The sequence below is a fragment of the Crocodylus siamensis genome, chromosome 6 (genome assembly GCF_052110815.1).
Source record: "Crocodylus siamensis isolate JL-2025a chromosome 6, ASM5211081v1, whole genome shotgun sequence".
Classification (NCBI taxonomy): Eukaryota; Metazoa; Chordata; order Crocodylia; family Crocodylidae; genus Crocodylus; species Crocodylus siamensis.
This window is the reverse complement of record NC_143400.1, coordinates 86,634,739-86,650,605: the sequence shown is the minus strand read 5'-3', so window position 1 is coordinate 86,650,605 and position 15,867 is coordinate 86,634,739. Positions and strand designations below refer to the sequence as shown.

Below are 15,867 nucleotides of genomic sequence, written 5' to 3'. Positions count from 1 at the left end.
GGCCAAATTCTACCTCAAATTCCTGCAGCTTTCATTTCTATGTGCACGCTTGAGTCCAACAGTGTCCAGAAACCCACTGAGTTAGTGAACTTCCTCAAGCATCTGAAGGACTCCTCAAGCAGAGCATCAATCAGCTGTTTGGGGCATAAAAGACACATCAAGACCTACAACTTGCTCTGTACAACTGAGGCCCAGTGAATACAGCATTCATCATCATCACTTGTCTCCACCTCTACCCTATTGACCTGAAATTCAGTCGTATGTCCTTCCATCCTCTGCCCTCAGTTGCTGACACTCAAGATGCAATGCAACAGTCCTATCAATCTCTGGAATAAATATCACAGCTGTAGTGAAGGAAGGAAGTGTAAAAGTAGATGTAGGCATTGGCCAGTGAGTAGAGTGAAACTGGTATAAAAGGTCTGCAAGAAATAAGGCCAATGGCATCAACTGAAGTTTAGACAAGATGAGTCTATCTGGTAGTCCAAATGGAATTTTTGCACCTTATAAGCAGCTGAGTTCTTGTTATGATTGCATTAACACATATATTACAGGGTGGGCCAGTTCCAACTACTACATCTTGAAAAACTAAAAAACATGTAACATCAAATTCAGGTTTCTTAAAACAGTTCAGGTCTCAGCATCTACATAAAATGAATTCCAATAATTTTTTTCTAAATAGGTGACTTATATTATTGAAGAACCATGACCATCCAGCTCAGAAAAATGCACAGGCTCTGAGAAAGTAACACATACACACACACACACCAAACAACATTGTGCTTTATTCAGTTTTAATTTTTGTTAAGTTCTGTCCAAATACAGCTCAGTTGACTATTAGGCCTCAACTGCTATTTATCACAGAATATTACTGATGGGTAGTTTGTGTTCCTCAGTTTATCTTTTCATTTTACAAAAAAAATAACCAGATGTCAGGCTTCATGTAAACAAAGAGCATAGACCTTGTCACTCCCTCGACTGACACCAGCGGACACTGCTTTAGGTTATAGGGTTCCACGGGCTCCCCTGCCTGGCACACCGGGCGTTGATATGGACATCACTTTGCTCCAATCCACTAATTATTTTGCCAGCTACCTGTATTCCCCACTTACCACTGACAGAATCAAAAACGTGTGTTACATTACTGCCACTCCAGTATCATGCTTACTAGTACCTTCGGAAAGTATTGGGTTTCACCGTTCAGCTGTTTCAATCCAAGTGTGGGGAGTCTACTATTCTGCAGCTCATTTTTAACTTTTAGGTTGGCATCCAGTTTTTAAAAAGTCCATGGGTGTGGCCAGACAAGTGCACATGTGCCATCTGCAGTGCCCCCAACCCGCCTGCAGTATCACAAACACACACGCTGCTCACGCAGGCATTTACCATGCTGCTAATTTGCAGCGCAGCAGAAACACGCCAGAAAAAGTGGCACACTGCACATGGTTGCAGTATGCCACCCAAAGCTGTAGTCTGGCTGACCAAAGCCAAGCTCTGCCCACTGGCCAGGCTCTGTGTGCTCGGATCGCTCCTGCTGGAGCCCCACGGTGAGGTTGTTGGGGCCAGCCCAGGTGCTGGCCCCAGCCTCCCCTACTTCACCCAGGGCAACTTGCCATGCTCCAGAGCGTGTAGGGGTGTTCCCCGGGGAGAACAAGCAGTGGCATAAATGTGTGTGCCACAAATGTGTGACCCCGCTCATGGGGATGTGCCCCATTTGGTTTTCACACCATGAAGGGCTTCACTAACTTATTCTTAAAGGCAAACATCTCTCTCTCCCTCTTTTAATAAGATGAAAAAAGAACATTGAATGTTTCCAAGTAGCAAACACTCGCTATCTCCTATTTATTTCTGTGTGAGACCATAACATGAGAAAGTAGTAATACTGTCCCCTTGTATAAAACAATGATTTTTTTTTTAATACAAATGGACAGAACTCTTAGGGAATTCTTCCCCTCACTCATCAGAAAATGAGTTATTTTACTTAATGAGAGATTTCTCAGAAAGTATCAACCTGGTTGTTGCTTAAATCCCTCAACCGTGACAATATAATTAAAAGTTGTGAATGATATATCAAGTGTCGTACTCAAAGATGAATTGACAGGAGTAATTTTTACTACTCAAAAGCTTTCAACTTCATACATCATAATATCCTATTAAGCAAGCTCACTGACATTGATATGAATTCTAAAGCAATAGGTTGGTATAAGCCTCACTTCACCTTCCAAACAGCCATTTTTGTTCCTTGTTAATTATGAGCACTGTGCGTATTACCAGAGCTGAAGTCTGCATCCTTCAGTACTTCATTTCTTTATTAACTGCTCACCACAGATTGGTGGGCAGGGCTTGCAGTTCTTTTGCGTGACAATGTTTCACGTGAGTGCTCATCCTCAAATGATTTATTTACATTGCTTTATCATCTTGATGAGATATTTTATTTCTTTGTAAAGATAGGGGTTTTTTTGTAAGGACTTATCTTCAACTACCATCAATTTCCGTTTCATTTTTGGATTATAAATTCTTCAACGCAGAGAACACATCTATATTCAGTGTTTCTGCTGTATCTAGGCACCAGCACTATGTGGCCCTAGTCTGAGTGAGGCCCCTACCCACTACTTTATTGCAGCAGCAGCAGCAGCCCCAGTCAACCTAACGGCTTCTAAAAAAATGGAGCTTTGAAACAACTAATTTTCAAAGAGATACTTCTTAAAAATTGTTACTCTCCTTAGAGAATACATTGATAGCATCACCTATCAAAAATCAGAATTGAGAGGGCAACTGAAAAATCTGAATATGTTTAAAAATTATCTAGAAGAGCAGATGTAAAACCTATATCCGTTTGGAGGCGCATGGTACTATCCTCATTAAATTTAGAGTATGTATAATTTGACCAAGAGGCAATTTGCGTCTATCATTGAACTCTCCAGTCAAAGAAGTCAACTTAATCCCAGAGAGAATGAGGCGTGCAGAAAATTAATTCAAGCTCCAGTAGTGCTGACTGAGTATATAGGGAAAAATCCCAACCAAAAGTGCTATCCAAATGGCTCTTCAACTCTCCATATACATGTTCCCTTTGCCAAACTTGTATCTGGTTGGTTTATCTATTTTATACAAGAAGCAGCATAGATATTTCTGTCAACACTAAGGAGGCAATGAAAGAGAGGGCCGGCATTTCTTCTACCTTTCTCACCAGAAAATCAAAACAAGACTGCAAACCCCTTACTTGCTAAATGTCTGAACATTAACTATGGACATGGGACAGGATTCAATTTTCCCCTCCGCTCCTGTTTATACCAGCTCACTGCCTATGTGTAATCTGAGGTACTTGCTGAAATGATTCAAAGGGGCTTAAAGCTGCAAGGGTCATCTAAGTATGCCCTTAGTTTTGCAAGCACATTAGGCACGTACTTGCTATGCAAGCACCTGTCAAACAGCTATGCTTTTTTAAAAAGGATGCCGCACGCCATTTTACAACCTACTCTGAATGAGTCCAAATACTTCGGTTTGGGTTTATCCATTTTCATATCACGCATAAAAGAGAAGTGAAGGTGAAACCTGTGTTCTTCTCTCAGGAATCAGTCTATTACCTATGTCATTTTCTCAACTATTCATCCATCCACACCCAATAATCCCGCGATCTTAGTCAGAGCACACTCATGAAAAATGATTCATAGTTGTTTGCAGCCACTTGATGTTAATGGCAAAGTTGACATCTTAAATCACAGCTGTTTCCTTATGATGGCCAAGGGGCAAAGCAACACTTTTGAAAACAGAGGCAAGTGTAGATTAGGGTAGCTACATAAAAGCAACATTTACAAGAAAAATGTGATGCAAAACATTAGGGTCAAAAGTGCTATAAGCAAAGCACTCCATAAATTAAGCTTTATACAGTAATTTGTATACTTTGCAAGTTAACAGCTGTAGTCTGATACATTATTCTTCCTTATGTAAATGTTAATACTACCAAGACTTTGTTTCTGTCTCTAGATTAAAAAGTATAAAGGCTTTTACAACTAGGTTTTAATTTTTAACTAGGAAATAGTCTGTTTTCCATGTTGTATAAAAGTTTATGGTCCTGAAAAATAAACCCTTTTATAGTTAACAATGCCATGTAAGTGCAACATTGTTCTTTCACACTCTGTTTAGGCACATAGTGACAAATTAATGAAGGAGCAACCAGTATGATGAACCAGGTAAGCTCAATTATTTATCATTATTGTAATATAATTGTATATTGTACTTTATACCCAGGAAAGAAAAAGTGAGCAGGATAAGTAGTATTATAAAAGTAATATGTGATAAGTTAGAATCCCACAAGGGCTTTGTTAGACCTGAGAAGTGTGGATAGGAATATGGAAAATAAATGATGCAGGGTTCACCAAAAGACAGTGCGAGTGCAGCTATGCAAATCAGTATGCCTCACTGCTGGCAAAGATATTGCCATTTTTCAAAAAATCAAAATGAATCTGGGTATCTGAAAAGTAGCCGGATGTCTTTGTAAGTTGTGGATGGGCTTTGATAACCTTTGCACTTGAAAGGCTGAAGTGTGAGCTCTGTCTCCATCACTCTAGACTGTAATTGCCATCAGAAAGTGCTGTGCTCAAAATTCCCTTACCTAGCATGTGTTTAACAGGTAATAAATGACTGCAAAGGTGGAGGGAAAAAATACAGAGAAAATTCAGAGCACAATACACTTGTACCTGGCACAGCTGAGTAACTGGAAGCATTAAAACAGGTCAACTTCTCAGTTATATTTTTCTCTTAAGACCCTCCCAAAAGCATGAAAATGTTCTGCTGTAAAGACATGCTCAGAGCCAATTTACAGCAGCAGGTAAAGATCAGACTGTATCATGCACCAGGTATGGAAAGCAAAGCTTATACCACCTACCCTGAGGAGACTCCTCTGAAAGGAAGATCCTATTTCACAGCCTGCTTGTTGGAGCGCAGCTGTAGGAGAACTGCAGTGTCTGATGAGCAGGTGTCACCTCTCAGCTAGCTCAATGATATTTTTGTCATGTGATTTATAACCTGTGGTGTGGATTAGGTGTGAAATTGTCTCCCCTGTAACAACCAGTTAGTCTTTTGCATTTTGAAAAAACTGCGATTCAAAATGACAATGCCTGAGATTCTGGCCCTCCTCACAACTTTTCCCCACCACAATACACCTGAAGCTTTTCTGCCAGGATGTGCATGTGGCATCTAACCGATTCACGTGAAGGGACAGGTGTCATGAGTTCATTATGTGGGTTTGCTGGGATGAAGGAGGATCAAGAAGCAGTTTGTGCAGGAGCCAGGCACAACCACAGCTCAAATTGCACAAGCGCATGCAATGATTCAGCTGTTCGTGTGAGTTCTGGAGCCGTTCCCGACCCGAGGGAGAAGATCATCAAAGCGAACAGGAGAGGAAAGCAGTTCGCTCACTACTTCAAACTTCTCCCTGGCCCAAGGCACTTGTCATTTACTCAGTGGGGCCTCACAACATTTTTCATTGATGGCTGCAGGTATGAGCAGCTCCACTCAGAGCATAAAGACTATAATACAGATGACACAATTTGCCTCATATTTAACACCGAAACATTAGTGGATCTTCTGCAAAATCATTTCAGAGTGGAAAAAAAAAGTGACACCCTGTGCATAAAGGGAAATTTTATTTCAGTCTCTCAGGAAGCAAAATAAGAAATCACAATTTCAATTGTCAATAGCCTCCGCGGCTACCATACCAAAGACATCCCCTTTCCTTCTTCATCAGGGCAAGCACTTGGAACTCCAGGTTATAAAAGTCTTATTTTGTTTTACATATTATTTTGCTGAACAACTTAAGTACACCACACTTCCTGCAATGTACTGTCTTGTCTTTTCAATGATCCCCAGTAATACTTTTTGCATGCCATAAAGGTACGCTCCATAGGGGCCATTCAATGTGTTTGACAATCCAGGCAAGGTACAGACATTACACTTAGGCAAGGTACAGACATTACACTTAGGCTAGGGACAGACATCAAAAAAAACCCTGAGTTTAAACTGTTTCAATCTTTGCAGGTTAGTCTAGCCTGTGCACATTGAACTGATTTGCAAATGAACAAACGCTCACTTTTAATTCCAGAAATGCAGGCACGCACTTGCACTGACTCAGGCTGGAAGCTGGTGGGTGCTACAGGGAGCCCTCCCTTCCCTTCCCAGCAGCTGCAAGGCTGGAGGGAAGCTGACCTGGGAGGCATGGCCAGGCCCTGGCAGGTGGCTAAGTTTGATTGCGGAGGGGTTTAAACCCCACCCTGGCCTGCAGAGACAATGCCTGGAGGGGGCGGGGGGAAGCAGCCCTTGTCCTGCTTGTTCTTGGCTGCCCAAAGGGGATGGAGGGAGATTAAACTCCCCTTTCTCCCCTCTAGGGCATGGACCCCAGCCAGGGTCTGCCCAGCTATGCCTCCTGCTCCCACAGTGACAGGTCGTGGCCACAGCTGGCCAGCACAGTCCTGCCGTCTCCTCGTGGCTGGGGCCACGGGGCTGAGCCAGGCTGGCCTGCAGCTGCTGCTGAGGGCTGACACACAGGGGCAGGCCTGAGCTGAGCCACAGGGGCGAGGCTGGGGGGCATGGGCAGTGGCTGGCTGAGCAGCTGGCTTCCTGGGCAAACCCGGAGGTGCCGGTGGGCCCGCAGGGGCACTACGGGCTGTGCACTGGCCAGAGCCAGCAGGGATCCTCTGCCTCCCTCATCCCCAGCTGCCACTGCTGGCGCCGTGCAGCTCCGGGGGGGTGACTGGAAGCTTCAGTCCTGCGGCTTCTGCCCAGCGCACGCAGCTCTGGCTCCAGCCCTGGCTGCTTCCCACCCACCTCTGCCGCGCGGGCTGGTCGTCGTGCCGGGTGGGCAGAAAGTAGCCAGAGCTTGAGCCAGAGCGCCAGACGCCAGGCAGAAGCTGCTGAGCTAAAGCTTCCACCCACCCACCCAGGGCCGCGTGGCAGTGCAGGAGCGGGAGCTGCAGCTGAAGGCGAGGGGAACAGAACAGCCCTGCCGAGCCCAGCGGCTACTCCCCCTCCCCTTCCCACGCCTCCTGCCCCTGCTGTGCCACTCTGGGAGGTGAGGGGGTGGGTGTTGATTCAGCCCAGAGCATGGAGCTCTGGCTCCAGCTCCGACTGCCTTCCCCCGCCTGCCCGGCATGAGCCCCTTGCAGGCAGAGCTGGTGGAAAGCAGCTGGAACTGGAGCTGGATCGCCATGCTCTGAGCAGAAGACATGAGGCTGAAGTGGTGCAGCAGGGAAGGCATGGGAGGGGAGGGGAGGGGAGGGGACGTAGCTGTTGGAGGTGAAGGGAAGCTGCACGCTTGCTGGGCCCAGCAGGGCTGCTCTGCTCCCCTCACCTCCAGCTGCGGCTCCTGATCCTGCCACACCATGCAGCGTGGCTCTGTGTGGGTGGAAGCTTTAGCCTGGTAGCGTCTGCTCAGTGCCTGACTCGAGCTCCAGCTGCCCTGTGCAATGAGCAGCACCTGTGTGTGTGTGTGTGTGGGAGGGGGCGGGGGTGCATAGACAGCAGCCAGAGCTGCGTGCATTGGGCTAAAGCTTCCACTCACCTAGCCAGAGCTGTGCGGCAGTGGCAGCAGCAGCTGGGGGCAAGGGAGGTAAAGAGCCCTGCCAGACCCAGCCAAGGCACAGCCTGTGCTGCAGCTGCTGCACAGGACAGGGGCACAGTGGGGGATGCGAGTCCCCATGGCAGGTGGCTGGCAGACTTCAGGCCCACTGATGCCTCCCAGCTGGCCCAGGCAGCCTGGTACTCGGCCAGCCACCATCCACGCCCTCCGGCCCGAGCCAAGGGCCCGGCCCCCACAGCCCAGCTGGGGCCAGCCCCTGGGCATCTGCCCTCAACAGTGCCAACAGTGCCTGCAGGCCAGCTTGGCTAAGCCCCGTAACCCCAGCCCTAGAGCTGCGGGTGAGGCAGGCAGATGGCGGTGCCATGGCGGCCAGCTCTGGCCATTCCCCCACACCTGCTTGCTGAAGTGGGGAGGGGGGCAAATGTCTGACAGACTGCTACACTCCAGCCAGGCAGACCTCAGTTGTGGTCCCCCCAGTGGGAGATGCCAGCTGGCATCTGGCCATGCTCTGACCCCCAGCTAGAGATCAGAGGGGCGGGGACAACCCTGCTCTCTGAAGCAGAGAGCATAGCCCAGCCCAGGGCTGCAGAGCATGCTGGGATGCTGGGGAACAACAGTTTAACTTAAACAAGAAAGGAATCGGGGATAGACATTCCATAAAACAGTTTGACTCAAATCAGTTAAGCCTGATACTACATTCAACTAGGTTTATCTTAAATCGGTTTCGGCCATTTTGAAACTGATTTTTGTGCACAGATTTAAACCAGTTTTTGATCACTTAAACTGGTTTATGTGTAACTTCTGTCCCTAGCCTTTATGCACACAGAAAAACTCTTTATACTGTAACAGGACACACGTTCACAAAATATAAAGCACTTTAAAAATGGCTCTAAGTTAACCCTGGATGGATATATACTAACCTCAAGTGTTTTCTCTTACAGTGCTTTATCAAACACCTGTGCCAGATCCCATCGGGGGTTAATGTGGAGCATGACATCCCAGGCAGCATTGCACATTTCTGCTCTAGTCTCAGACAGAATTAGTTTGCTCTTCCCAAGTGCAAGGCTGGTCTAACGCCCTCAGATATGTCTGATCCAAGTCAGAGCCAGTCTCTGATCCTAGTCTCACATGAAGCCTGGTCAGGGTGGGGACGGAATGGGAGTTTCTATCCACAAACCGCCCCAGGCACGTGATGCGCTGCAGCCTGCTGGGAGGGATGCTGCAGAGGAAGGAGTCTGGGGTGTCTTTCCTGGCAGCCAGTGCCAGAGCACCCCATCTCCCAAGCCTCACTCCACTCACCCCCCACACCAGCTAGCAACTGCCAGCAGTGGCTGGGGGTAGAGGGGGAAGGGAGCCCCCTACCATGAGGGCCATCCCACAACTTGCTGGCTTGGGGCTTTGGGGGGGGGGGAGCAGGCCACATCCACACAGCAGGGGACCTTTGTCCACCCACTCCTGCTGCCCAAGCAACCTGGCTGCTGCAGCCAGAAGCTGCAGAACAGGGTTGCTGCAGTTTCTGTTGCGCTGGGACTTGAGGCCAGTGGCAGGGGAAGGCCCTCCTACAGCTTGCTGGCTTGAGGGCCAGGGGGCCACCCCCGGTCCCTGTTTGTTCCTGGCACAGCAAAACACAGGGCCAGGAACTTTTGCTGCAGCAGGTAACTGCTGCTGTCAAGAGCCTGGAGCAGGGGGATAAGAGAAACCCCACCAGGAGGGACCCCCAACAGCTTACTAGCTGTGGTCTTTGTGGGGGCCAGGCCATGTGGGGGGCTCCCTTCCCCACCTGTCCAGGCCTCTTGACAGTGGCAGCAAGCAGCTGCAGGAGGGGCAGCTCAGCCCAGTGCTTCTCTGCACTGGGAACTGTGGCCAGGCAGATGGCAGGGAGGCCCCATGATGTGCAGACCTGGCCCAGCCCCCCCAAAAGACCCCAGCTAGCAAGCTGTTGGGGGCTCCTTCTCTCAGTTGCAGCAGCAGTGTTTCTTGCATTGTTTTTTGCTGCATCAGGAAATTTGGGGGGGGAAGGAGGGAGAGGGAGAAAAGGAGCCCCTCTCCTTGCTGGGCAGATCCACCCCCAGCTTTCTGTCTGCGATTTCAGGGGGGGCCAGGCCAGGCCCTTCACAGAAGAGGGACTCCTTTCCCCTAGTTGCAGCCACCAGCAGCAGTGTGAGTTCCCTGAATTGCTTTCCACTGTGATGGGAACTCTGATGGGCTGAGGGGTGGAGAAGGAGCCCCCCTGTCACACAGGGACCCAACCTGACCCCTAGCAAGATCCAAACTGGGAAGCTGGAGGGGGCCTGCCTAGCAGGGGGCTCCTTCCTTCCTGCCCATCCCCTGCCAGAGTCCCCAGCACTGCAAAAAGTAGCAGAGGGAACTTGCACTGCTGCTTGCCACTGCTGGTTATAGCTGGGGGAAAGAAGGCCCCTGCTCAGGTCTTGCTGGGGGCCAGGTCAGCCATCTCATGGCAGGGGAGCTGGTTTTCCCCAGCTGCAGCCAGCAGCAGTGATGTGAGTTCCCTCTGCCACTTTTCACTGCACCAGAAACTCTGGGGGGAGGGGGGAAAGCCCCCCCCCCCGTGGTACAGGCCTGGCCCTGCCCTCATCAGGACCCAAGCTGGGAAGCTGGGGGGTGCCCTCCCAGCAGGGAGGCTCCTTTTCCACCACCACTCTTGCCAGAATTCCTGGCACAGTGAAAAAGAAGCACAGGGAACTTGTGCTGCTGCTGGTGGTTACAGCTGGGAGAAGGGAGCCCCCCCCACCCCCCACCCCCCAGTTGCTGGCTGGGGTCTGGAGGATCCCAAACCAGTCCATGCAGCAAGGGTGGCTCCCTTCCCCCCCTTTCCTCCATGCTGCTGACAGTACCCAAATGGCAGGGGAGCAGGGCAGGGTGGCCCCCTTGGAAGCATGTGGGAGTGCCCCCTGCCTTCTGGTCTTGGCCAGTGCAGGCAGGCACACACCACCTCCCCCCAACCACTGAACAGCACACATTAGTGAACATACTCTAACTTATATTATAGCACTTTAAGGAAGTGCAATAGTTAAAGCACTTTCCGCCAGGGGCTTTTTGAATGTCTGTACTTAGCTCCAAAGTTTATTTTACTAACATCCAGATTACCTGCTAAATGCTGTGCAAAGCAAAGCTGAATACAGTAAATGTGGAATTTGTGCTTGGCACAGCTCAAACAACTATACAGACAAACAATGCAAACTGAATAATAATATACTGAACATTGGTGTATTGCCTCCTGCTGACCCCCTGATACCACTTGAAATATGAAGGATGTTCCCTGCAGGCCTGCAACTAGTTTTTGTGGCGCAGAAGTGCAGAAGATGATTAAACTCCTAAACTACCGCCATGGAGGGAGGGGAAGAGGTTAGGGATTTCAGTAATTTTAAAAAGGAACCCACCAAAATGGAATACATAAATAATAAATAGTAATAGGTAGTAATATATCTAATCACAAGTCTAGTAATAAATCTGTTCCTAGCCTATAAAGGTAAAATACTCTGAATATCCCTTTGTTGTACTTTTCAGCTATAGATCTCAAAATACTCTTTTAAGCTAGGCATTATCCCCATTTTACAAGTAGAAAATATAAGCACAGAAATGCAAGGTTTGGGTCACAGCAGGTAACCTGCTGGGCTCACACAGAATTGCAGTGATATATATATATATAGATCTCCATGCAAGTACAGCCATATACTCTTCCATGCTGTAGAATCAAAGCCTTAGGTTAGACAGTCCTATGGATCTATACCTACTTGAAAACAGAAAATTGGGGGAAAAAGCTGCTGAGCAACAATATATCACAATTAAATTAATGGAGTTTTTGGGAGGATCCAGGAAAGGTCTTGCAGTTTCTGCCTCTTCTTTATAATGTCACAGTTCTAATTTACCTCATTTATATTAATGAACAGTGGGTTGCACAACTATTAGCATGATTGAAAATTGCACTAATGCTTAGTAAATCTGCTTCTAATTATTATGATTAATGAGAAGTTGATCATCTTGGACCAGATTAACAACTCAGAGTAACTGAAATGGAGTAAAAGAGATTTTTCTTGGTAAATCCGGTCTTTAATATTTTTATTTAATGAAATCCTGAGCAGTCCAGTCAGTAAAGTGACGAAATCCTGAGCAGTCCAGTCAGTAAAGTGACATTCCTATTCACTATAACAAGCATTTGCATATATTTGCATAGATGATGCCACATCTATCAATATATTTATCTGAACTCAATTAGTTTCAAAATTGCATTAAAACTTAGCCTTATGATAAACTTAATACTGTGGTAATGTTTCATTCGACTGTTGGATAATAACTTTAGCCCTGTAGCTTTTTCACCAACTAGCTCCAAAGTATCTGTCTAGTGCAAGAACTCCCACCTTGTTACACTGGACACTATAGGGTCCCTTTTTAAAGGACACTTTTCCAGCTGACACATGAAACTCCATGAACTGAATTCTGCACATTTTAAAAGAGATCTTGTCAGCTTGAAAGCTAGTAATGGTTTTAAGAAATAAATAAGCTAAAACAGTGGCAGGTACCATGATCATTCTTGATTCCCCTTGGTGGTTGGTTCCCCTATTTCTGTGGTTTCACTGCATTTTTTAATAATGTTTCTTTCTGCTGTTTCTGTGAGAAAAGCCCACAAAAACAGTGGAAGGAAGAGGCAACAGGTGAGAGGCAAAAGAACTGTACATACACACAAAATCAACCACAGGTCTATTCATGTTATCTGATGTCTTTCAGTTGGAGAACTCCTAGGCCACGGCCAGATGAGCGTGGACATTTGGTTCTCTGGCGACAAGTAGCAGCAGCACACCTTGTGCCACTGCTACCTGGTCCCAGGGAAAAATGTGCCACACATGCTCTGGCACATGGCAGGTTATCCCAGGTGGGTAGGGGAAGCCTGGGACAGCAACTATGCTAGCCCCAGCAGCCTTAGCTGGGGTCCTGGGAGCCAGGGAAGCTGCAGCTGTGGCGCTCCTGTAGCTGGGAACCTGGCCAGCAGCCAGAGCGTGGCTCCAGCTGTCCAGGTTCCGGTTTTGGTCGGCGGCTCTGCTGCCACGTGGCACCATACTGCTTTTTTTCCTTGTCGTTTTTTTTTTTTTAACTCCAGGACATCCCAGATTCAAAACCCCCCCCAGCACTGCAAAGTAACAGCACAGGAATGCCTGAATGTGTGGTATGTGGCATCACAGACCGGTCTGAGGTGCCACATACCACACCGCCACGCTTGTCTGGACGCGGCCTTATTCATTATACAAAACAGTAGGCATAACATTTTCAAACGGCACGTGGCTACAGATGGATGAAGAACCTTGAGCCATGAGATTCAATAAGCAAAAAGAGGCGTAAAGCTTTTTAAAACATCAGTATTTTCAGATTTGCAGTTTTGCTTTGACCCAGTCAGAGGCCAGGTACCAAATTCAGATTGAAATACAGGTGACTCTCTTAACAGACTGAAAATTTTGATTTGGACACTTTGGTAGTTAAAATATGAGCTTTCTTTCTCCTTACTTCCTTCAACCCTGCCTTGATGTAAGGGATTGGACTAGATGACCAAAGGGTTCCTTCAATCCAATGGTTCTACAGTACCTTGAAGTACTTGGATTGAACCTCTATAAGGATTGGGAATATTAGTATTAAGAACTATCCTAATATCTTACTCTTCCAGACAGATAGAGGCATAGCAGTTCATGGATATCATGCCCTCTCTATACAAAATCACCACCAGAAACAAAAAGGAAAAGAGACCCTGCATTCTAATATCCAGGGGATGATCGTTTCCTTGATGGAAGTGTTAAAGCTTCCACCTCAAAAAGGGCTAAGTGGAAGAGTCTACTCCAGATGTGGATTCAGCCAGTGTACTTCAGATCTATATTTTTCAACAGCTTGTTTTCACACTCTGTACAACGAGGCTTATTCATCCCTCCAATGGCTAAGCCTGTGCAGGGTGTAAAGGGATTTTGCCTCTGAAGTATAAAATAGTATCTCCTCATTTTGGACAAATCTTTGCATACCGCAGACATTAAGGTTCTGTCCCACACATGACACATTTACAACCAGGGATGTAAATGTAACAAAGGTTGTGTATATACATTCCAATGATCAAGAGCAGAGGTTCCCAAACTTTATCTTATTGAATACCCCAGACTTACCAGTTGCTCCCATACTCCTACCAGCATGTGTTCTATATTTTAACCCCTTCAGTGCCAATTATAATAATAATAATGAAAATTAAATCTGCCACAACACAATTTCTCCCATTTACCCTTCAGAGATATCTTCTGTACCCCCAGGCATATATGTACCACAGTTTGGGAACTCCTGATCTAGGGGAATCCTCTCAGATTTGTTCTCCCGGTAGAAAAACTTACCCAGACATCCCTGAACAGACATTTGACTGCTGAGCCCTAGAAGAGAAAAGAGCATACTTCTCAGCAGCCTCTGTAGGCTCCCCAGACTGCCTGAAGACAGATAGCAGCAGTATATAGGGCAGCCCTGAGCAGTCTGAGTGTCTCCTTGTAGCAAAATGTGGGGATTGTAAAGACAGTGTGGTCTACTCCTTACTCAGGTGGAGCAGTAGAGTCCAGCCCAAGTGACACCGTTTCCCTAGAGAGTGGGGTAACAGTCTGGGATGCTGGAACACTGTGCAGTGGCTTCTTTCAGAAGGGAACATGTACAGACGTTTGCTCTGCCAAAACAAATTCTCCCATGAATAATTTGATCCTAGTTCTTCCCAGGTTATTTTTTCCAGGAGTGGCTATTTTGGCTTTGAAAGAAAAATATGAGTAAAGCAGAAGAATCACTTCCTTGGTTTTGTTTGAGATGCATGCCATAGTATTGTATACCCTGCTGGCTACAGCATCGCACTGACAGCTCATATTTATACTATGATCTATTATTACCCCTAGTTCCCTTTCTGTCATGGTGCTAGACACTTTGGCACCACTGACCCTGTAAGTATGTTGGGGATTGTTTGTCCCCAGATAGAGCACTGGTTCTGATCAGTCTCCAACTTGCCAGCCTGTTTAGGTACGCCTGTATCTACAGCCTATCTTCAAGCATGCCCACACTCCTCCATAACTTGGTGTCATCCACGAACTTGGTCAGTGAGCTCTTCATTCCCACATCCAAATCACTGATAAAGGTGTTGAAAAGCACTGGACCAAACACAGACCCCTGAAGGACACCACTGGCCACTTCTCACCGCGACAACACAGATCCGTTCATTAGAACTCTCTATGCCCTACACTTCAGCCAGCTGCCTACCGATCTAACTGCTAAGCAATTAAGCCTGCAACCCTCCAATTTTCCCACAAGAACATCATAGAATACCAGATCAAAGGCCTTTTGGAAGTCTAGGTATACAATGTCAACCTCCTCTCTCTTATCCAGGTGGTGAGTTACCAGGTCATAGAAGATGAGATTCGTAAGACAAGACCTACCCCTGACAAATCCACGCTGGCTTTCATTCAGAATTCTACCTCCTGCAAGCCTACTGCCATAGACTCCTTGATGAATTTTTCCAGGATTTTCCCTGGGATAGAAGTTAGGCTAATTGGACCACAGTTGCCCGGGTCCTCTTTCCTCCCCTTCTTCAAGATTGGCTCTCTTCCAGTCTTCAGGGACCTCCCCCGCGCATGAGTTTTGGAAGTTTTGCCAAAGGTGCTGCGATGACTTCAGCCAGCTACCTCAGTACTCTTGGATGAAGTTCATCTGGTCCTGCTGACTTATACATGTCTAACTTTTCTAACTGATCAGATACCAACTCAACGTCAACAGTAGGAAGGCAGTCATTCCCACTGTGAAAGAGGCAGTAAAAGCTCCTCTAGTGGGTCCCAGACCCCCACCCCATGCGCCCCAATACTCACTACAGAAGCCCAAATGAGCAGCAGCTGGGTGGAAACGCGGACCCAGGCTCCGCGATTCCAGAGTTCCCTGAAGCTGCAGATCAGTGAGGGACAGGGGCGGAGCCTCAGAGAGATGCAGGCTGCTCAAATACCAGCTGGGAGAGCAGCTGAGTGGCCAGCAGGGGAAGCACAAAATGCCGTCCAGGCGATGCCAGTAGCCAAGTAGAGGATCGCCCAGCTGGACAGCAGGCAAAAGGAGTGGAGTGGCAACCAAAGGGCTCTGGCATGGCATGGAAGAAACCCAAGCCTGGGGAGCCAAGAGATGCCCAGGAGTGACGCCACAGCCCCACTAGAGAATACAGGTATGGCGGCTGGGGACACCTTCAGGGAACTGCTAGCCCTCACAAGCAGCTCAGCAGGGAGGAAAGAGCAGCCCAGCGTGGGAAC

The 15,867-nt window shown here is 47.5% G+C and overlaps 1 protein-coding gene across 3 annotated transcripts in view; it reads right to left on the bottom strand.

Annotated features, from left to right (window-relative positions):
* Window positions 1-15,867, bottom strand: part of NAALADL2 (N-acetylated alpha-linked acidic dipeptidase like 2) — a 1,083,795-nt gene that overhangs the window by 711,461 nt on the left and 356,467 nt on the right. The window contains exon 5 of one of the 3 annotated variants that reach the window (XM_090052132.1): window positions 13,945-13,980. The exons of the other annotated variants lie outside the window; for them this stretch is intronic. Within the exon in view, the coding sequence (XP_089908258.1) occupies window positions 13,945-13,966 (22 nt within the window). The 5' untranslated portion in view covers window positions 13,967-13,980. The remainder of the gene's footprint in view (window positions 1-13,944; window positions 13,981-15,867) is intronic. 3 annotated transcript variants of the gene reach the window in all.